The following is a 22127-nucleotide window of genomic DNA, read 5'->3' on the forward strand; positions in this document are numbered from 1 at the left end:
GGGGTGGGGGTGGGAGGACCCGGGTACCTCCTCGCGCCGCCGGTGTCACCCGGGCTCGGCGCGGCGCCTCGGGCTGGCTCCATGTTTGCGGAATGAATGAATCGGGACTGGCCTTGCCCCCTTGCGAAGGAGGACTTTTTGAGGTCCACGTGCTGCAGCGCTCCTGGGGGGCCTCCTGGGATAGGGCCCCCCTCCCGCATAGCAGAAACCCCACTCATTTCTCCTTCTCCCCACGCTCCATTCGGGAGGCTCCCTTGGGTGGGGGCTTGGGGAAGGTGCCTGGGCAGGGGACTTCAGCCAGGCTTCCTAGAGGGTGACAGTAGGGGCTGGGGGTGCTGCAGGGGAGAGCAGCCGTGTCAGGAGGGGTCGCTAGGCACCTCCAAGGCCTGGCTAGAAGAGCCGCTTGAGCATGGGTTCTGGCCCACAGGTTACTTAGCGAACCCCTCCAGTCCTCTGTTTCTTCATCAGTAAAATGGGAACATTAGTAGTCACTCTTCAGGACTTTGTGTGCAGATTAAAAAAATATTCTACATGAAATCACCAAGCACAGTGGCTCTCACCAAAATCTGTCTTGTTTCCTTTCTCTGTGGGCAGACAGAGACTTGTTCCCATCCTCTTTTCCACACATTGGCCATGGACAGACACAGCAAATGTGCAGTCACTGTTTGTTGAAGGAATATGCTTGATGGGGCTTCAGCAACTACCCCGACCTCGCGTTTGCTCCCAGAATCCACAGGGAGAGGCCAGGCCGCGTGGGGCACAGGCATGCCAGTGCTGTCGGAGGACTCAGGTGAGTGCCTCTCCCTGCCCTGCCTCAGTCCTGGAGAGGAGGCTCTACCATCAGCCTTGGAGCAGTGGGAGGCCAGGGGGATCCTGGGACAGGGGTGCCCACTGTGCTCGCTAATCCTCCCTTTCCTCACACTCTCCCCAGGTCTGCACGAAACCCTGGCCCTGCTGACCTCCCAGCTGAGACCCGACTCCAACCACAAGGAGGAGATGGGCTTCTTGAGGGGCGTGTTCAGTGAGAAGAGCCTTGGTTACCTCGTGAAGGTGGCGTCTCCTTCTGTGCTGCCTGGCGAGGGTTGCCGGGGTCTTCCCGACTGGCTGCAGCCCCTGGAGACCATCCTAGCTGCCCCCTGCCCCAGGAAGTCTTCGTGGCCACTAGGCAGGGTCTCCTCTTCCGCTGCCCTTCAGTGACGCAGTCTGCAGCCCTCTGTGTCCCCCAGCCGGGCGGGATATGGGGCGTCTGGGGCGAACCTGACATCCCCTGTCTTCACAGATTCACGAGAAGCTTCGCTATTACGAAAGACAGAGTCCAACCCCAGTACTGCACAGTGCCGTGGCCCTGGCTGAGGACGTAAGCCCAGGCTTTTCTCATTAGTGTCAGTTCCACTCCCCACCCGTAGGGCTCCCTCATCTTGCTTTGTCACCATTGCTTAGCCCGGGGACATCAGGAGTCGGGAGCTACAAGGCGAAGAGGCATCTCTTTTCCTCCTCTTCCTCCTTCTCCTCTCTGGGTCCGCCATCAGGCAGGACCTCTGAGCCTTGGCCTAGGCTGGGCGACGGGGTGACATGGGGCTGCCCACTTACTGTGTGTTCCTGAGAAAGTCTGTTTCCTCTGCTGCAAAGTGGGAGCCTTGGGTCGTCTCAGCAGTCCCCAAACCGTTCCGAGGACTGGCGACTGGGAGAGGTCCGTGAGCACATTGTGTCGGTGCTTTGGGTGGCCAGTGTGAAGTCCCGAAGCCAAGGGTCTTGCCGTGGGTCCCCGCGTCCTGGCTCAGGCTTCTCATTTTTTAAGGACTGTTGCCTCATTTCTTGTGGACTGGTGGTCTGTGGGTCCTGGCTTTTTACTAAAATCAGCTCCTGAACAACCTAACCCCGGGAGGTGGTATCTCCGTGGCATGTTAGACGGCCCAACTTCTGGACCCAGCGCTGGCTGCCTTTGGCACCAGCTCTGTGATGTCCAACGGGCCAGGCAACCTCTCTGAGCTCTGTTTTCCCCATTCCTCATCGTGGTGGGCATCGACAGGAGAGCCAGAGAAAGCCAGGTTCAAATCCTGGCTGTGCCACGTATGAACTTTGTGATTTTGGGCGAGATATGAGACCCCTTAGAGTCTCATCTGTAAAATGGCAGGGTAGCAGGACCCAGGACATCTAGCTTGTCATGAGCAAGCCCACAGGGAACAGATGGCACGCAGGAGGGGCTTCTGATAGGATTGCTGCTCCAGTCTTCTGGCTCAGTTTCCCCAGGGGCATCTGTCCTGGGGTGGCTGGGGGGAGGGGGTCTGATGGGGCCCTGGGACTGCAGCTGTTCCTGGGAGATCCTTAGGTCTCTGGCCCAGGGAGGAGGGATCCAGCTGTGTGGGCAACGTTGTGTCTCGGTCCCTGCAGGTGATGGAGGAGCTGCAGGCTGCGTCCGTGCATGGTGACGAGAGGGAGCTTCTCCAGCTGCTGTCCACCCCCCACCTCAGGGTAGTCACGTGCGGCCCCTGCCTGCCCACGCCTCTCATGTCTCCTGGGTTGGAGCAGAGGGAACGCTGGCCGTGAGAATGAGGAGAGGAGACCTCCAAGGGAGGGCTCTTCAGTGCCAGCCTCGGGGGCTAAAGGGGACGGTGTCTCTGGTGCGATGTCCACAACCCTCCAGCCTGGCCAAGGCCCGCTGGCCCGTGAGCCGTGGCCAGCCCTCCTTTTCTCTTTCTTTCGCGGCAGGCTGTGCTTATGGTACACGACACGGTTGCCCAGAAGAATTTCGACCCTGTCCTCCCCCCTCTGCCTGATAACATTGACGAGGATTTTGATGAGGAATCTGTGAAGATTGTCCGCTTGGTGAAGAACAAGGAACCCCTGGTATGTGGTGCCTGTGCCCCACCCCCCCACGCTTCCCTGCATCTCACGCCCACCCGGGAGCCAGGGAGGGACCCTCCCGGAGTCTGCAGAGCGAGTGACTGTGGCTTTGTGGGGGCTGCTACTAGTCCCCTCGGTGCCTTGGTGTGCTGGGCACCCCTTTCTGTCGGTGGATATGGCCACTCTCAACAACCGGCAAGCCCCTTTATGCAGTAAGTAGCCTGCACAGCCGTCTGGGTGGCCCTGGGTTACGGCCCAAGGGCCAAAGCCAACCTCTTAGGGTTGGCTGTGGTCGCCATTACCCTACCACAGTGGAGTCGAGTAGCTGCCACAGAGAGATGGAGTGGCCCATGAAGGCTGAAATATTCCCATCTGGCCCTTTAAGCAAAAAACGTGCCACTGCCCGCACTGACTCCCGAGGAAGTCAGGGCATTCTTCTCTCCGGCTGGCTGGCAGCTGCTTGTCATCTTGGTCCTGCTCACACCGATTTCCTCAGCAAAGGGCTAGCGTGGTTTATTAGATGGAGGGAAACGGCGGACGTCTGGAGACCTGAGTCTGTTCGAGAGGATGCCGCCGTGGACTTTCTCTATTTTCAACCCTCCGCAGATGACTGCCAGCGAGCCCTTCTGCAAGCAGGCAAAGGTCTCTCCTCTGCCTCTGTTTCCTCACCTGTAAAATGGGCAGTCATCCGTGGATTCGGCAGACATATTGTGAGCTCTCCTGAGCGGGTTCAGGGTCTGGCAGTTCAGAGCAGAATAAACCATGGACAGACATGCTGGAAAGTTCGCAGGTCTGAAGGGCAAGATACCCCGAGGTTCTTAGCGGATGGCCTCTCTTTCCAGTAATAATTATGTCTTTCAAATAGGTGACACAGAGGAAGCCGATAGTTAGTGTGCATGTGTGTTTGCAGTCACAGCCCAGAATCAATGGCTAGTGGTTGTCGAGTGCCTGCCGGGTACCAAGTACCTCGCATGCATTGCCCGATGTCATCCTTGCAACACTCCTGAGAGCTCAGTGCCATTCGTGCCCAGAGGAAACAGTCTTGGAGGTGATAAGGGACTTCCTCGCTGTGGTCACATGCTTTTAGTCAATGGCAGAGCCGTGTTCGTACCCAGGTCGCCCAACTCTGGAGCTCGGCTCTTGAGCATTCTGCTGTAACTGCCGCAACCCAGCCTGCCTGGGGAAGAGAATCCGGGGACTTTCATCCTGGGCGTCATCTCTGCTGTGCTGCACGGGTCAAGTCCTGGCCCTGAAGCTCTGGCTGAGGCCTAATTAGTTCCCCTAGGCAGCAACAGAAGGCTTGGTAGCCCCGTGATTGGCTAGAGGCAGGGTGAGAATTTGCTGGCACATAGCACCCTCATTTATTAAATGTCTCTGCAAGGGGTAAGAGCTGTGAGCTGATAGAGATGTGATCAAGCGCTGGATTTGGCATCATGAAAAACCTTCTGCCTTGCCAGCTGGGTGACCTTGAGGGTGCTTAACTTGTCTGAGCCCCAGTCCCTCATCTGAAATGTCACGGGGAGCCGGGCATGATAGCTCATGCCTGTAATCCCAGCACTTTGGGAAGCTGAGATGGGAGAATTGCTTGAGCCCAGAAGTTCCAGACCAGTCCGGGCAACATAGTGAAGCTTTGTCTACACACACACACACACACACACACACACACACACACACACACACACACAAATTAACCAGGCATGGTGACGTGTGCCTGTAGTCCCAGTTACTTGGGAGGCTGAGGCGGGAGGAATGCATGAACCCAGGAGATGGATCGAGGCTGTGGTGAGTTGTGATTGTACCACTACACTCAGCCTGGATCAAGTGAGACCCCAACTCAAAAAAAAAAAAAAAAATTAAAAACGCCACAGGGGTATTGTGTAGTGCGGTACTAATGGGAGATGTTGATTTTGTTTGCGTCTAGGCATTGGGAAACCTCTCCGTGCCCCCCAACACCCCCTCCCACCCCACCATCAGCCTTCTGGGGTGGCAGAGGAAGGGATGGGGAAGGCCGTCTTGGGCCCAGAGAGTGGAGTTGCTTCTCAGGAGTCTGTCTATTCTGTCCCGGATGCAGGGGGCTACCATCCGGAGGGACGAACACTCGGGGGCCGTCGTCGTGGCCAGGATCATGCGAGGGGGCGCTGCAGATCGCAGCGGTAAGTGGCAGCAGTGCAGCGTGACCCACGTTGTTCCGGAGTCTTCCCCGTTTGCTCTTCTTACCTCCCTTCTGTCAGGTCACCTGTTGGGGATGTGCTTTGCTGTCTGGGTGTGAGGCTGCAATGCGCATTTTCTTCCTAAGCCCAGTGGAAGTTTTAATTGCAAATATAACAGGCCTGAGGCTGGGCTCAGTGGCTCACACCTGTAATCCCAGCACTTTGGGAGGCCAAGGTGGGAGGATTGCCTGAGCCTAGGAGTTAGAGACCAGCCTGGGCAACATACTGAGACCTCATTTCTACAAAAATGTAGTCGGATTTGGTGGCATGTGCCTGTAGTCCCAGCTACTTGGGAGGCTAAGGCGGAGGGATCGCCTGTGCCCAACAGGTTGAGGCTGCCATGAGCTGTGATTGTGCCACTGCACTCTAGCCTGGACGACAAGAGTGAGACCTTGACTGGGCTTGGTCACTCAGCCTGTAATCCCAGCACTTTGGGAGGCCTAGGCAAGTGGATTGCCTGAGCCCGCGTGTTCGAGAACCACCTGGGCAACTTGGCGAGACCTCATCTCTATAATAAATAAATAAAAATTAGCCGGGTGTGGTAGTGCGCATCTGTAGTTCCGGCTACTCGGAAGGCTGAGGTGTAAGGATCACCGAAGCCCAGCAGGTCGAGGCTGCGGTGGCCGGGAGCGTGCCACTGTACTCCGATCTGGGTGACAGTGAGACTCCAATTAAAAAAAAAAAAAAAAGAGTGAGAGTTTATCTCAAAAAAACAACAACAAACAAAATGTAATGGGCCTAGGGGTACTTTGGGGGCGATCAGGAAAGGGCTTGTGCGTGGGCTGAGTCTGTGGAGGGTGATGATTACGCATTCAGCAGGGGCCTGGCAGGGGATGCCTGGGGGGGGCAGGGCTGGCACACTTCCCCACCCCCCAGGTGCCTTGTCAAGCTGCTGCTGCAGAGAGAGGGTGTTCTTGTGCCAGATTTGTTTGGGTGGAAAGCAGACTGATACTTACTGGTGTGTGGAAGAACTACTAAGGGCGGGGGAGTCCTCCTGGAGTAGGGGCTGCTAACCCCAGAGTGTGGGAGCCACTGTCGCGGAGAGTCCTGAACCCGGGCCTCACAGACATCAGCGAGCAGGTGAGGCCCCTGAGTGTGAGCTCTGGCTCAGTGGCCTGGACTGGGGCAGGATTCTGCACTTCCAGCTGCTCCCAGGCGACACTGGTGTGGCAGGGCCAATGTCCGCTGCCAGTGGAAAGTAGGACCCTCATGTGCAGAGACACTTACCACCAAAGTGGAGGCTCATGGATGGCGTGGCTAAAGCTCTTGATGACATTCTTGCTGGGGCCTTCATGTTTCCTTGTTAAGAGTTACAGAGGCCATTCTCGGAGTGAGTCTGGAAACCAGGAAGGTGAAGAGTTACGGGTTAAAATAATTATATATATAATATACGTAATTACACATATAATAAAATATGTCTACAGATTTCAAATTAACACTTTTTTTTTTAGTAGGGATGGTGTCTTGCTATGTTGCCCAGACTGGTCTCGAACTCCCAGGCTCAAGCAGTCCTCCCACCTCAGCCTCCCAAAGTGCTCGGATTACAGGCGTGAGCCACTGTGCCCAGCCCTCAATTATACTGTTAAAGCAGCAAAGCTTACAGTGGAAAGAACACAGGCTTTCTATGTCATAACAATTGCATCTGAGTACCGGCTATTATTTCTTAGCAGTGTGGCCTGAGGCAGACTGCCTCGTCTTCTTGGGCCTGAGCTGCCAACTTGTAAACTGGGCATTTCGCTGGGCCATGGTGAGCCCTCCATGCGAGGGAGGGGCCCAGCACGTGAGGCAGCTCCCTTCACCCCTGTCCCATCTGCCAGCTTCAAGCCTCGAGTACGCTCTGCAGTGGGCTCCTCAGGCAGGCCCCACGGTGGCCAGAGCTCCGGGCCCATTCTCTGAGGCCTCCTCCGGTGCTCATGGTTGTCCCGCGTCTCCTAGGCCTGGTCCACGTTGGTGACGAGCTCCGGGAAGTGAACGGGATTGCTGTCCTGCACAAGCGGCCAGACGAGATCAGCCAGATCCTGGTCCGTGCTGCCTGTGTCTGTGTGTGTGTGGGGGGGGTGCGTGAGTGGGTGGGGGCGTGTGTGTGGGGGGGTTGTTGGCGGGTCTTCAGACACCAGGAACTGGCTGCCCCCTGGAGCAGGGTGGGGTCTGGCTCAGTCTCCCAGTTGTCACGAGGAGGTGGGCCTCAGGCAACAGTGACCCGACAACAGTGTGCCTCGGGCACAGGGTGGGGGTAGGAGGAGGGGAACTTGCAGTCCACCTGTCTCAGGCCCTCTCTTCAGCACAGCCGTGCCCCCACCCCTGGCTCCCCTTCCAGAGGACCCTCCTGGGTCTAATCCTGGCTCTGCGTCTTCTTAGCTGTGCAGCCTTGGGCGAGCCATCACATCATCTGAGTGTCAGTTTCCTTTAAAATGGGGATAGAGGTGGTTCCTCAACCGGGGTGTGTTTGTCATCAGATGGAAACCTCTGGGACAGGAGAAAGCCCTTCACAATGGCATGGGGATTCCAGGGATCGAATGCTCAATTACATACCTCCGTAGTTCATTCTGCGGAGTTCAAGTCAAAACTGCACTTGGGAAAAGCTCACGTCCTAGCTTGGTCCCCTTCCTCCGCCAATGTGATGCTCTTTGCTAACTTCTGATGGGTTTGAGGGCAGAAGCAAGCTGGGATGGGAAGTGAGGAGGCCCACTCTTTAAGGCCCCACTACAGGGGACCCAGATTGCAGCAAGCCCTTCCATCTCTGTCCAAGCTCTCCTGTCCCTGGTTTTAGCTGCCAACCTTGTGTTCCAGCGCCTCCTGGGTAGTGACCAGGGACGATCTGGCGGGCTGTGCTCTCCAGTTTGACTGCATTCTTCCTCGGGGGCCCCTGGCATTGGGGTGCAGGGAAGGGGAGCTCTGAGAAAACTGGGAGTGGCCTGAGACGGGGTGCTGCTGGGGAGGGTGGAAGCAGAGAGGGATGTGCCGATCAAGGATCAGCCCCAGATAAGGAAAGTGGAAACAGACTGGAACAGGTATTCAGATGGCCCGAGCGGCAGGCAGGGAAGGGAACCCTTGGTGCTCTGCAGATGGAAGGGATGGAGAGTTGGGATTCCATGGCTCTCATTTAAAGTTTTCTGTCCTGTTGTCTCCTGTAAATGCAGTCACTTGGTTTCTGAGTTTTACCTTAGAGTCTGAATGGCCCTGCTAGAAGGGTGGCTAGAAGGGTGGGCCTTGGGGAGGCTGTGGGTCGAACTTCTCTTCCGAGCATCAGTTTTTAGATCTGGGAATTAGGCTTGAACTTGATCAGCCTCTGCTCCGGCTTCTTCCAGGCCCAGTCCCAGGGGTCCATCACTCTCAAGATCATCCCTGCCACCCAGGAGGAGGATCGCTTCAAGGAGAGCAAGGTACAGGAGGCAGGCTCGTGGGAGGCTTCTCCCAGTGGGAGTTGCAGCTTGGTGGCTGCAGCCTGGAGCCGGTCTGGCACAGTCACTCGGGAACGGATCAGAGATCTAGTTCTCGTCATCTGTGCCCAGTAGAGGGCCTTAATTCAGTCACAGAGTGATTCATGTGTTCGTACACTGCCTCCTCCCAAACAGGACTTGACTTCGCTTACTATAAAAGACAAGGTCACTGTCACTGAAGCAGAAGGTCAGGGCCGTGAGGAGTGGAAGGCACCCAGTGTGCTGGATTCTGGGCCAGTTAAGTCACTACCATGTGCTCACTTACTTGCTGAGCCTGCCTTATTGGGTCACCTCCTCTGTGCCAGGCACTCTGTCAGATGCTGGAGCCAGGGACGATTTGTGGCTTCGAGGGTTCTCAGGGCAGAAGGGGAGGCCAGGGTGCAGGTCTTCCATGGCTGTGATGATGACAGGTGTGAGGCTCTGTGCAGAGGGTTACATCACCATGGAGAGGTGCTGAAACTGAGGCTCAAGGAAGCTGTGGCTGAGCCTCCGAGGGGGTCAGGCCCAGGGGTCTGCACACGCAGAGGAAGAGAATGTGTCCTTGGACCAGTGAGAGTGAGGGGATGCCAGGTCGGGGAGGAGGGTGTGGGTTTTGCTGGGAGGGTTAAGCCTTTGTTCCGAATGGCCTTGAATGCTTCGCTAAGGAGTGTGGCATGATCTCTGCTTAGTTTGGGGCCTGTGGAAGCTGACTCCGACACAAGGATTTGCACGCACATGGTTTATCGGGAGGTGTCCCCAGGATACACCAGCACAGGAGTGGGGATGGGGCCGCTGATCTGAAGAGGCGGACGTTCTCAAGCAGGTTACCCCTGTGGGCCACCGGAGCAGAATCCTGTGGGGAGTTCAGGATCCCCATGGAATGCACACCTCCGTCATCCCACCCAAGATCCCAGAGCTGGGGGGTCTGCACACCAACTCCTGCTGGGCTGCACCCAGAGGTTCATTCCTGGCAAGTCCTCTTGCTGGATCAGGGTAGAGCTGGTCCCAGTGGCCAGAGGGGATGAGTCCTTGGCACACAGATGAAAATGCCGCAGCTGGCAGTCAGCCGGGGGTGCCCTGAAGTGGTCCAACCCTGGGGGATACGGGAGGGTACCACCCACAGCTCAAGAGATAATTCCACAGATTCTGGAAAACTCTTAACAGTCTTCTTCTTCTTCTTCTTCTTTTTTTTTTTTAAGGAAGAGGGTGATGCAGCCATATTTGTATTTTAGAAATCTCCCTGGGGCAGCCATGTGGAGGAAAGGGGGGTGGGGGTGGAGGCTGGAGGCAGGGAGGGCCTGGTAAAAGCCCAGGTGAGAGATTCTTAAGACCTGAACTGAGACGGTAGCTGAGGGGATAGAGAGGAAGGCATCACTTTGATTTCACAGTACATTTGATCTGAGCTTCCTGGCAGCCAAGTCAGAAAGGAGAACATGATGAATGTTTGTCAGGTGATGGCCGGAAGCATGCCGGTTTCTCAAGATTGATTCCCACCCCTGCCTCCCAGTACTCAGTGCAGAAAGTAGAGCCATTGCAGCATCTGGCAGGGAGGAGATGGCCATTCAGACTCTGATGGATGAGGATTAATAGTGGACAGTGTTTTCAATGATAGTGTTTTTACAGCAGGTTTCTTATTTGCATTCTTTGATTTATCCCAGGGCATAATCATATTTCCTCTTACCTGGTGGAAGGTGGTTCTTCTTGGGACAATCTAGTGTCCCCATCTGTAGCTCTTTTTTTTTTGAGTTGGAGTCTCCCTGTCGCCCGGGGCTGGAGTATAGTGGCACGCTTATGGCCACCGCAGCCTCGACCTGCTGGGCTCAGGCAATCCTGCCTCAGCCTTCCAAGTAGGTGGAACCATAGGCGCACGCCACCACGCTCAGCTTATTTTCCATCTGCAGCTTTGAGGGCTCTGACTTGATACAGGAAGAGAACTTGGTTTTCCTAGAGGACAAAATAGGTAAACTGTCTCTCAACCCATTCTTCCTGAATATTTATTTCTTCTTGATCCAGATGCTTGATCTGCACTGGCCACTGAAGATCAGTTGTTTTTTTTTTGGTAGTTGTATTTAGAGAACATTTTATAAAAAATAAAACTGAGTCAAGATTACATTTACAACACCAACAAAAGATTCTTTGAAATGAAAGTGAACCTGAAGTAAAAAGAAGCTATAATCTTAGGACTCAGTAACTATGATCGGCTTTTAAGTGTAATCAAACAAGTTCAATTTAACTGTCTCGCTAAACAAAACACCTTGAAGCCAGAGTGCCTGGGACCTTGGAAACATTTGTGGCTGGATGCGGGCATCTGTCCCCGTCACACAGGGCTGGGAAATTCTTAGACTTGTCTCACTGAATCTTTTCTGGTTCATTGTGGCCCTGTCAGAGGAAGATCCCTGACTTCTTTCCTTTTTCTTTTTTAGAAAGCAGGATTTATTAAGAAAACAGAAAGGCTCCCGTAGTGGGAGGGGACCTGAGGGGGTTGCCCTGCTTTGCCTTTTCTATTTGCTGCTGAAGCAATTGGACCCTGATAATTCTAAAGTAGAAATAAGTAAAATAAACCCATGCCAGCAAATTATAGAAGAGAACAGGGAAGAGCGAGAAAATGCTGGGTCCCTACACCGTCCTCTCTGGGAGAGTGGCTTCAGGGTGGAGAGCTGAGTTGGGTCTTGGCCAAGGCTGTGACAGATGAGGCAGGGTGGAGCCATCAAAACGGGGGGTGCCGGTTACCCACGGAAGAGTGGTGGTGAGGAGTCAGGGACAGGTGTGCTGTTGATATTTGTGTTCCCGCCGAGTCGCCTAGATTGCTTGTGTGGCAGATGGCTGCTGGCTGTCTTCGGAGCAGTTGGTATCTCAGAAATAACACAGAGTTAGAAACGGTGCTGGCTTTTACTTTTGGTTCCTGGGATCAGTTGTCGCTGTGTGTAGGCTTAGAGTATGTATGCTGCAGCGGGTCAATAAATATGGAACTGTTTAGGTGGAAAGAGAACCTCAGTCATGAGGCCCGTCTAGTCTAGCCTAGTAATTTTCTGATTCTTTTTTTTTTTGAGATAGAGTCTTACTCTGTTGTCCAGGCTGGATGGAATGCAGTGGCATGATCACGGCTCACCACAGCCTTGACCTCCTGGGCTCAGGCAATCCTCCCGCTTCAGCTTCCTGAGTAGCTGGGGCTACAGGCTTGTGCCACCACACTCAGCTAATTTTAAACTATTTTTTTTGTAGAGATAGAGTCTCACTATGCTGTCCAGGCCGGTCCTGAACAACTGACCTCAAGTGGTCCTTCCCCCTTCAGCCTCCCACAGTGTTGGGATTACATGTGGGAACCATCGCACCTAGCCTCTGGTTAGCTTCCTGTTCTCAAGGCTGCTTGTTCTTCCTAAGCATGGATGGTTGGTGCAATTTGACCTCCGACGTGGCACAGACACACTAGCGGCCCCGTGGAGAAGGGCCGCTCATTGGAACCCTCCTTGCGCAGGTGTTCATGCGGGCCCTCTTCCACTACAACCCGCGGGAGGACCGAGCCATCCCCTGCCAGGAGGCAGGCCTGCCCTTCCAGCGCAGACAGATCCTGGAGGTGGTGAGCCAGGATGACCCCACGTGGTGGCAGGCCAAGCGAGTCGGGGACACCAACCTTCGAGCCGGCCTTATCCCCTCCAAGCGGTTCCAGGAGAGGTGGGTCTGGGCTGTGTTGCAAAGGGCTGGCTCCACAGGGCAGAGGCTCGGGCGCATGACAGACCCCCCAGTCTCTGCCACCAAGCCAGAGTGATGTTCTTTGAGGTAAGTGCCAGTCCGGCTTGTGGCTCTTCTCATCCCATGGCTAGTGCTGATGGCTGTCTGAGCCGTAAAGAAATCGGTGGAGACTGACATCGTCAAGTGAATGGAGATTCTATGATGTATACTTAGAGAAAGTTGAGAAATAAAATGTAAAAACATGGACGGCAAGGACTAGGAAGAGAACATTACCCCGCGTCTCAACGGCATAATTTATTTCCTTCTTGTGCTTTTTATTTTTATTAAAAAAACGACTTTTTCTGAGTAAGGGTCTCACTCTGTTGCCCAGGCTGGAGTGCGGTGGCATGATCACGGTTCATTACAACCTCAACTTCCTGGGCTCTGGTGAGCCTTCTGCTTCAGCCTTCCAAGTAGTCAAAACTACAGGCACGTGCTACCACGCCCGGCTAATTTTTGAGGCAATCCACTCGCCTCAGCCTCCCAAATCCACTTGCCTCAGTCTCCCAAAGTGCTGGGCCACCGAGCCCGGCCCTCAAACGGTTTTAATTAATGTGATGAGCTCGAGGGAGGGGGTTGTGGTGCTCTGTGAGTTTGTCTTAAGAGGACATGCCTTCATCTGGGTATGCGGGGAAGGCTTCTTGGAGGAAGAAGAGTCATGGCCAAGTATCCTCACTACTTTCCTATGGCTGCACTTTTAGGTTGTGTCCAGTTTTTCACGAAGGCTGCAGTATTTTCTTGCATGTAGACTGTTCCTCGTATTTCAAGTTATTTTCTTAGCATAGATTTCCAAAAGGGCAAATCCTGGGCCAGCGGATGTGGCAGTTGTGATGGCGTGTATTCACCCATAGAACACAGTGATGGCAGAACCTCAGGGTTTGCCCCTTTCGGTGGCCCTCGTGGATCAGGCCAGCAGGCGGCATCCGCGTCACCTGGGAACTTGTTAGAAACGCACAACCTGGGCCTCACCCAGGCCTGCTGAGTCAGACACTCCAGAGCAGTCCCTGATCTCTGTGTTCCAACACATGTTCCAGGTGATTCTGAGAAACCGAGGTCCTAGAACTCCCACTCAGTTTCCCCAGGGGATTCCAGCTCCATCTGCATTTTTATCTTCACACTTCTTGGCTCTTCTCACCAGAGGAAGCCGGGGAGGGCTCCTTAGCTGGGCTTAAATGTGGAAACCCTGGCAGCTCCAGAGCCCTGGGGAAATTCCGTAAATCAGCGGCGAGGCCTTGGCGCTGCCTGTCTGTGGGCAGCCTCCCTGGGTCGTGTGCCAGGGCTGGGTCTCCCCTGGGGGGAGGGGCGTTATGTCAGGGTTGCTTTTGCCCTCGGCCTTTCCTGGGAGTCGTTCCACTACTCCCCAGCCTCTTCAGATGGTGGGGAGGCTGGGGAGAGAAGAGAAGGGGTCTCCTTTCCTCGGGAATCAACCTTAGGAAGGGATCAAGAGATGATGACTGTAGACGTTGGACTGCATCCCTGTGATGGCCATCTTGGGTTGGGCGCAGCTTCCCAGAGCGAGAATCTCGGATTCTTCCTCTTCGTGAGCCAGCGAGCCCCTGCAGAGGGGTCCCCCTTCGTCAGAGCCCAGTGAGAAGCAGCATGTGCCCACCTGTGGGATCCAGGCCTCTGTTTCCTGAGTCACCCAGAAGGCTCCTTCCACCTGATCCTCTGGCCCAGCTCATGGCCTGCTCATTCCCTTGTCTCCCCACAGACGACTGAGCTACCGGAGAGCCACAGGCACCCTGCCGAGCCCCCAGAGCCTCAAGAAGCCCCCCTGTGAGTAGATTGCCGGTGACGATGGCACTCCAGAGAGGGGCCGGGGTCGGGACTCTGGGGCTTCCTGCTGGGAAGGAGTGTCGCTGGGCTGGAGGGGCTTCAGGGGCCCGACCTGAGCTTGCAGGCCCCTGAGGAAGGAGGCGGTAGGGACAGGCGTTAGGAGGGGGACATGGGTGGGTTTGGTGGGCTCTTCCCTGGAGAGGAGCTGCCACATTTGAGGTCCGTAAATGATACTGGGGATATCATTTTTATTATTGAGGACACCTCTCCTCAAATGGCTGCAGACTGTGTGTGTGTGTGTGTGTGTGTGTGTGTGTGTGTGTGTGTGTGTGTGTGTGTAAGGGGGTTCACAGCTTTCATTAGACTCCCAGGGGCTCTCTGTCCCCCAAACGGAAGCAGCACTGATGCTGGAGGGAGTGGAGAAGGCCGTGAGGGAACCCATGCCCCTTGCCTGGATTCCCAGATCTGGCAGATTCAAATGACAGACACCCAGCTAAACGTGAATTTTAACTAGGCAGTGGCCTGCTTTTTAGGATATGTGTGTCTTGTGCACTATCTGAGACATGCTTATGCCCAGGAGTTATGTGCTGTTTATTTGAAATTCGGGTTTAGCTGGGCGTCCTCTGTCTTTCCTGGCACCCACTCTGTGGGGCACTGTATTGTTTAGAAAATACATCCACCTACCTTCTTACCTTTTTTTTTTTTTTGAGTTGGAGTCTCACTCTGTCACCCAGACTGGAGTGCAGTGGCATGCTCATGGCCACCACAGCCTCGACCTGCCTCCTTCTGCCTCAGTCTTCCAACTAGCTGGGACTACAGGCGTGTACCACCCTGTCCGGCTATTTCTTTATTTATTATAAAGATGTGGGGTACAATTCAGGGTGAGGTATACACACATTGATTATGCAGGTACCCTTGACATTTTTTGATTTATTGTAGAGATGAGGTCTCCAAGTTGCCCAGGCCAGTCTCAAACCGGTGAGCTCAGGTAATCTTCTCACCTTGGCCTCCCAAAGTGCTGGGATTATAGGTGTGAGCCTCCATGCCCGGCCTTTTTTTTTTGTTTGTTGAGTCGGGAACTCACTCTGTCTGCCAGGCTGGAGTGCGGTGCCGTGCTCACAGCCACTGCAGCCTCAACCTGCTGGGCTCAGGTGATCCTTCATCCTCATCCTCCCAAGTACCTGGGATTACAGGCGTGTGTCACCCTGCTAATTTTTTATTTTTATTTTTGCAGAGACAAGGTCTTGCTGTGTTGCTCAGGCTGGTCTCGAGTACCTGGGCTCAAGCGATCCTGCTGCTTTGGCTTCCCAGAGTGCTGGGATTATAGGTGTAAGCCACTGCACCCAGCCTTACTTGCCTGTGAAGCATCACAGTGGCCCTGTGATGTAGGGAAGATCGGGCATCCCCCTTTCCCAGATGAGAAAAACGGAGGCTTACATGAGCAGAAGTGGGGTCAGGCTTTCAAGGGCCTGTGATCAGAGTTTAGGGCCCTATGTGAAGGTTCCCCCGCCCATCCAGGCTATGGTGTCTCTGACACAGAGGGTGGGAGGACAGGCTGGTAACCGAGCTAGGGGCCCAGGCAGGCAGGCGCCAGGGGCCTGGGGCAAGGCTGGCCTGCAGTTCCGCCCCACCTGCTTGATCCTCCAGCCTCTGCATTTTTCCGGGTGAGTCTCAATTCCAGAAGGAGAGAGCAGGTCCTCTTCCCCCTGCAGGACCCTGGAGTGAGCTGCTCTGTGGGCCCTGCCAGGGCGGCTTTCCGGCCTTGCCGTTGGACTAGAAGGGCCGCCGAGTGCATTGGCCGCGGGCTGCTTCCCAGTGATGAGCTGGCTCTCTCCTAACTGCTAATGAGACTCACGCGAGAAGACCACTCAGGGCAGGTCTTAGGGGCTTAATAACGGCCGCAGCTTGGATCACAGGTTTGTCAGAGGAAAGAGAGGGGCCAGATGGCCTCCTGGGCCATGCTGCCCGCCCCCCCTCCACAGGGCCCCTTCCCTCCACTAACGCTGTTCCATCTGTCTTTTGTGCAAACCACAGATGATCAGCCTTGTGACGAAGGTAGGCCTGGTATCTGTCCCCTGTGCACATGGGCAAGGCCCCTCTTCTGTGGAACGCTCGGGGCTGGGTGGCAGGTTGTCCTTCCCCAACGTGGGCGGTGGCACCCTCTGGCTCTCGGCACTCCTGTCCCTGCTTTGCTGGCCGGACCTGCCTGTTTCTTGAGGCGGACAGAGCTGGGGGGACAGGGTTCAGGCCTCGGGGCCCCTCCCTAACCACCTGACAGGCAGAGCCCAGCCTTCTCGGACTCTGTGCTGACTGTGTGACGAGGCTGGGTAGGAGACCAGAGATGGAGAATAGGGAGAGAGGCATGGGTCCTCCCTCTGTTCCCACCTGGATTCTTACTCAGGGACCGGGCAGGGGCCTGCTGGCCGAGAACTCCCGCGGGGCCTGGGAAGGCTGGTGAGGCTAAGCGTGGAGATCTGGAAGAAACAGCCTGTTTTGGGGGTGGCTTCTCCTGAGCCCCACCCATGACACCATCTCGGAGGGATCCTTCTGCCTGGCCGTCCTAGGCTGGGTCCCTGGGCCGCATGTGTGCCCTGCAGGACTCACTGGCTTCCGTCCCTCTGCTTGCTTCCAGAGCCCTGTGACTGTGAGGGGCACCTCAAAGGACACTATGTGGGTGAGTAGTAGAGAGCCCTGACTCCCCTGCCTCACAGCCTGCCCAGTCTCGGGCCCCAGAGCCAGGGAGGGACAAGCAGCCCCAGAGTCTTCAAGAGCAGCCGAGCCTTGGGGACCCACGGGTCCCTTCAGTCTCCCAGCCGAACAGGGGGCTGACCCTGCCAGGCCCTGGGCCTCACCGGCCTTCCACCCAGCCACGGACATGGCGCCCAGGCAGGAAAGGAACACAGGCCTCCGTGTGAACACCAGTCTTACTGTCATCTTCTTAACTGGAATATTCACTGTTGACGCCACCACTGTGGTGGGGGGTCTTTACTGCTCTCCAGAGAACCTTCACTTTGTTTATTTTGGTCGGTTTTGTCAAAGGCCTTAGAGATAGGTACACAGTTCTTTAACTAGAGATATGGACCAAGCTCTTTATTTTGAAATAATTTCAAACGCACCGAAAAGTCATACGAATTCTGGAAAGAGCTCCCACTTGCTGTCCCCAGACTCCACGGCTGTTGCCACCCAGTCACATGGGCCTGCCACGCCCTTCCCTGCCTCTGTGGACATCCTGTCCCTTCGTTCCTAAGCTCCTCAGGGCAGTTCTCAAGTCCTGGGGATTCAACACGCGTCCAGTTCTGTTCTTTGTGTTATTAAACTTCAGCCAGTGCCCCATCATGTCCCCTAGAGCGTCTTCCCTAGCCCAGGACCCAGCCTAGAGCCATAAACTGCATCTGTAGCTTCCTGCCCCTATGTCACGGGGAGGGACGTTGAGGCACAAAGCGATGAAAAGGCTTGGCCAGGTCAGTCATGCACCAGTAGAACAGGTATCTTGAACCCTGGTTTGTGGGTGCAGGGGTCACCCTTTGTCAGATGACTGTGCTTCTCAGACAGCTCCTTCCTGGAGCAGGAGGAGGTTGGGACAGGTCAGCGGGACTCAGTCCAGGGCTAGCCAGGCGGAGAAAGTCTTTGCGGGGGATCTTTGGACTAATGTCGTAGTGTCCCCTGCCCCTGCCCCCAAGCTGGTCTCCGGAGGAGCTTCCGGCTGGGCTGTCGGGAGAGGCTGGGCGGCTTGCAGGAAGGGAAGACGTCCTCAGCGGCAGAGGCCCCCGAGCTGCTGACCTACGAGGAGGTGGCCCGGCACCAACACCAGCCTGGAGAACGGCCCCGCCTGGTGGTTCTGATCGGTAGGTGACTCCTGGGCTTCCAGGCCGTGGGCTGGTTTCCTCCCTGGAGGTGTGGGGAGGGCGCTCGCTGGGGCCCTGGTCAGCCTTCCCTTTGTTTCCCAGGGTCTCTGGGAGCCCGACTGCTCGAGCTGAAGCAGAAGGTGGTGGCCGAGAACCCACAGCACTTTGGCGTTGCCGTTCCACGTAAGAGGGCCCATGTGGGGGTGGGTGTGTGCACACACGGATCTTCCATGGGGACTGGACCCCCCAGGCCCATCCATCCTAATCCTTGCTTTGGGTCTGAGGGACTGCCAGGTGCTGTTTGCTACAGGCAGACTGTTAGGCCCAGGCATGACGGGTGGTCCACTGAGACCCTCTGAGGCAGAAGCTGGAGGACCACTTGTCTAGTTCCTCTCTGGGGTGGGAGATGCGTCCAGAGCACATTCTAGGCAAAGTGGCAGCCTTCACCTCACACCAGCCTCCCCCCCAGAAGGGGGCATTCCGGCCTCCTCATCACAGTGACTCTGACTCCATGGCCCCTGCCCTCTGTTTGGTCAGAGCGGCTGGAGATCCCAGCGAGCCGTACACTCGGGCACTCCCTTATAGCCAGATCCAGGCTGTCAGGGCGGCCAGGTACCTTCCTGGGTGATGCCACCCTGCTGATTCCTGAGGCTTCCTGCTGCTGGGGCGGCGGGGGATGCCCAGCTCCAAGGGGCGAGGGGCCCTGGGGTTCTGAATGTTCTGAAGGAAAAGCATGGAGGGCACCTTGGTCAGCCCTCCGTGAGCCCTCAAGAGGAGCGACTGTTACCAGAGGAAGACACGGAGGCTCAGAGAGGTCAAGCAACTCCAGGCTAAGTGGTGGAGCCAGGATTCGAACACAGGCAGTCAGGTTCTCACTGCCGCCTGCCATGCCCTGTCCTCGGCTGCCTCCTCCCTCTCTGGGATGCTCTCTCAGTCCCTCTGGCTTCAGAGGGGTGGTGGGGCGGCAGTCACGGGACCCTTCCAGGGTGTTTGGGGAAGGGTAACGATGGCAAAGCTATTCTTTCAACAAACCACTTTCCCTTATGCCTCTGGGCCCAAGCCTCACCTGTGGGTTGTCATACTCTTCTAGATCTTGATCCGAGGTACAGGGCTGAAGGGGAGGTGGACTAGGAGGCTGTTCTGTCCTCACACCTGTGATGGGCCTGGATGGTTTCAGGGAGCCACGGCCTTCCAAGGTTCAGGGGAACCAAAACGTGCTGAAGTTGCCCACACACTTGATCGTTAGAGACACCTAGATCTGTCCCCTGGGTGGGAGTACCTGGTTGGTCGGGCCTGCTCCACAGATGGACTTTCCCTTGATTTTAGAAACTGGAAGAGTCAGGGAAGACTTCCCAGAGGCAGTGACCTTCGGGCTGGATTTTGAAGGATGAATAGGAGTTTTCCAGGCAGGGAATAGTTCTCTTCACAGAAGGAACAATGATGTACAAAGGAGCAAAGGTGTGACCCAGAGTAGTGGTGTCAGGGCTGGGGAAGTCAATGTGGGGGTTGACAGAGATGCAGCTGAGTCAGAGGCTGGGCCGGTCACGGAGGTCTTTTGCACTTATCCAAGATGGTTACCATGTGATCGGTGCATGAACACAAGTTTTTTGTTTGTTTTTGAGTCTAAGTCACTCTGTCGCCCAGGCTGGAGTGCAGTGGCACACTCATGGCTTCCGTAGCCTCGACCTCCTGGGCTCAGGCAATCCTTCCACCTCAGCCTTCCAAGTAGCTGGAACTACAGGCATGTGCCACCACGCCCGGCTTATTCTTTGATTTATTGTAGAGATGAGGTCTCGCCAAGTTGCCCAAGCTAGTTTTGAACTCCTGGGCTCAAGCAGTCCTCTTGCCTCCCAAAGTGCTGGGATTACAGGCATGCGCCATTGCCTCTGGAAACAAAAGGTTTTAAGCAAGGGATTAGTCATGGTTGGAATAGTGACCCTGGCAGCTCTGCCAGCAGTCAGACTCAGATGCTGCACTTGGGACGCAGAACACCCCGGGTGGCCCCTGAGGGCCAGAAGCCACAGTCTTCCGACACCCCGTCTTTTCTTTTGGGAAAAGTGATGTGGCTTTCCCTGGAAGTGTACCTCTTAGGTCTGTTCTGGAAATTTTGGGACATGTGGTAGGGACGCTGACCTAGGTCTGTTTCCTTCCCATGGCAGGGCACTGGTCATGGCGCACAACCTCTCTGCACTTCAGTTCCTTAGCTGCAAATTGAGAGGCTTCTTCTCACCCCCATCAGAGAGTTGTGCGGATCAGTGATGTGCCTGGAAAGCCACAGAGCCTGAGCCAGGGACGCGCAAGGAATGAAGTGGTTGGTTAACACACAGATTCAGCCACACAGGCTCACGGCTGTCCCTGCCCCCTGGGATGTGACATCCTTTTGCCCAGCTTTCCTCCTTCTTTCTTTAAAAGACACCACCAGACCCCGGAAGAGCCATGAGAAAGAAGGAGTGGAATATCACTTTGTCACCAGGCCAGCGTTTGAGGCCGACTTACATCACAACAAGTACGTGGCGGCCGTGTGTCTTGGTGTCCGCCCGGATTCTGTGTGGCCTTCTGGGAGGTGTGGCGGGGCTTCCAGGAGGTGGGGGAGGCGGGAGGGAAGCCGTGCTGGGAAGTCCCTCTGGCTAGTCAGGAAAGTTCCGGAACTAAAGTCCTTCCCTTTGGTGGTTCTAGGTTCCTGGAGCATGGGGAATATAAGGAGAACCTCTACGGAACCAGCCTGGAGGCCATTCAGGCTGTTCTGGCCAAGAACAAAGTTTGCTTGGTGGATGTGGAGCCGGAAGTGAGTTTCTGGGCCAGTTGGGTAGTTCCGGCTAGAGTTCCAGGAATTGATGCCCGGGGGACTGTGCGTTTTGCAGGGCACTTGACCTCAGGCTAAGGAATGTGGAGTCCAGAACACTGGTTGTCAAGTTTCCTGGGTCTCCCTCTGAGAATTGAATGAATCCTTGTACCCCAAAATGTGCCCCTTTGCCCACAAATGCCGCCTGGATGGTAGGGCCCCCACGGACTCAGGTGGGTGCCCCCTGCGTGGAGCGAACCGTGCCCTAGGTGGTGCCACTGACTGGTCCTGGTGATGAGACAGAGTGAGATGTCCACAGCCGGGCGATGCTGGGCCTGAGCTGTGGTGCCAGCACATTCTCTCCCCAGCAGGGACGGGTGGAGTCACTGGTGAGTGGATGGCCTGAGCCCGCGGGCTCGAGACCTGCCTGGGCAACTTGGCGAGACCTCATCTCTACAATAAATCAAAAAATTAGCCGGGCGTGGTAGCGCACGCCTGTAATTCCAGCTACTCAGAAGGCTGAGGCAGAAGGATCGCCGGAGCCTGGCAGGTCGAGGCTGCGGTGGCTGGGAGTGGCCACTGCACTCCAGTCTGGGCGACAGAGTGAGACTCCAACTCAAAAAAAAAAAAGAACCCCTCAGGAGGCAATCAGGAGAGCAGTCTGAAAGGGACCAAGAGGGAGGGAGACATGAGCCGTGAAGTGCTTCAAAAACATCCCCAGTTCTGCACACCCAGCATGCTGTGGACCCAGCGGGGGCCCAGCCATCTTTTCAACCTTGTCTTTCTGAAAAACTTCCACGCTTTGAACTCAATCTGGGGATTTTTTTTTCCTCTATAGAAACAGAGCTCTGATTTTATGATAGGAACTGCAGGCTTTATTTTATAGAAGTTTGCTTGAAACCTATTCCAAAAAGTATATTATGTCCATAAAGGAAAACCCTCCCTTATTTGGCTTCATGGGAGTTGGAAGAGAATTAAAAGTCAAAATTTAATGATTTTTCTTGAAAAGCAATTTTGTTTATTTATTTTTGTGCAGCTAGGGCATGTGGCCACTTAATATCAGTGTTTCCAAATATAGGCCCTTGCATGAGAGAGAAAAATGCACTCATCAGCAGTACCGTTTCTGCAGTCCACGGTTTTGTTTTAGGTGGTCTCTCAGGTGGTCTCCTTTGCTTTGCAAACCTTTTCTTCCTCCAATTTCAAGAGGAGGCCCGTGAGACAGCACGGACTTTGCATTAGTGTGGTCTGAAATGGTGACACTTGCCTGAGTGGATGTTGACTCCTGTTTCCTCGTCCATCAGGAAGAGCCCAGGAAGGTTAATTAGAGCTGAAGGACTTGGAGCTTGAAAGAGAAAGTGGCCTCTGAGCTGCGGCTTTGGAACCTTCCTTTTGCAGCCAGCGTGCCTTCAGGGACCCGCTGAGTTCAATGTCAAAGGGAAGGGTGGGAAAATGAGCAATTGGTCCGCCTCGTTGAAGTTTATTGTCAGGGGACCAATGGAACCAGGACCTTCGCCCTTGAGGT

The 22127-nt window shown here is 55.3% G+C and overlaps 1 protein-coding gene across 1 annotated transcript in view; it reads left to right on the top strand.

Annotated features, from left to right (window-relative positions):
• Positions 1 to 685: 685 nt before the first annotated feature.
• The window catches only part of MPP3 (membrane palmitoylated protein 3), a 30066-nt gene continuing 8624 nt past the window's right edge, over positions 686 to 22127 (top strand). Inside the window, exons 1-16 of the mRNA XM_008074213.2 lie at positions 686 to 790; positions 932 to 1050; positions 1280 to 1357; positions 2392 to 2472; positions 2710 to 2847; positions 4916 to 4997; positions 6990 to 7075; positions 8363 to 8437; positions 11949 to 12145; positions 13914 to 13978; positions 16013 to 16033; positions 16611 to 16652; positions 17659 to 17823; positions 17926 to 18006; positions 20236 to 20329; positions 20500 to 20608. Coding sequence (XP_008072404.1) covers positions 766 to 790; positions 932 to 1050; positions 1280 to 1357; positions 2392 to 2472; positions 2710 to 2847; positions 4916 to 4997; positions 6990 to 7075; positions 8363 to 8437; positions 11949 to 12145; positions 13914 to 13978; positions 16013 to 16033; positions 16611 to 16652; positions 17659 to 17823; positions 17926 to 18006; positions 20236 to 20329; positions 20500 to 20608 — 1458 coding nt within the window. The 5' untranslated portion in view covers positions 686 to 765. The remainder of the gene's footprint in view (positions 791 to 931; positions 1051 to 1279; positions 1358 to 2391; positions 2473 to 2709; positions 2848 to 4915; positions 4998 to 6989; positions 7076 to 8362; positions 8438 to 11948; positions 12146 to 13913; positions 13979 to 16012; positions 16034 to 16610; positions 16653 to 17658; positions 17824 to 17925; positions 18007 to 20235; positions 20330 to 20499; positions 20609 to 22127) is intronic.

Source organism: Carlito syrichta, unplaced genomic scaffold, assembly GCF_000164805.1.
Source record: "Carlito syrichta isolate Samal-C Ts95f unplaced genomic scaffold, Tarsius_syrichta-2.0.1 Scaffold316369, whole genome shotgun sequence".
Taxonomy (NCBI): Eukaryota; Metazoa; Chordata; class Mammalia; order Primates; family Tarsiidae; genus Carlito; species Carlito syrichta.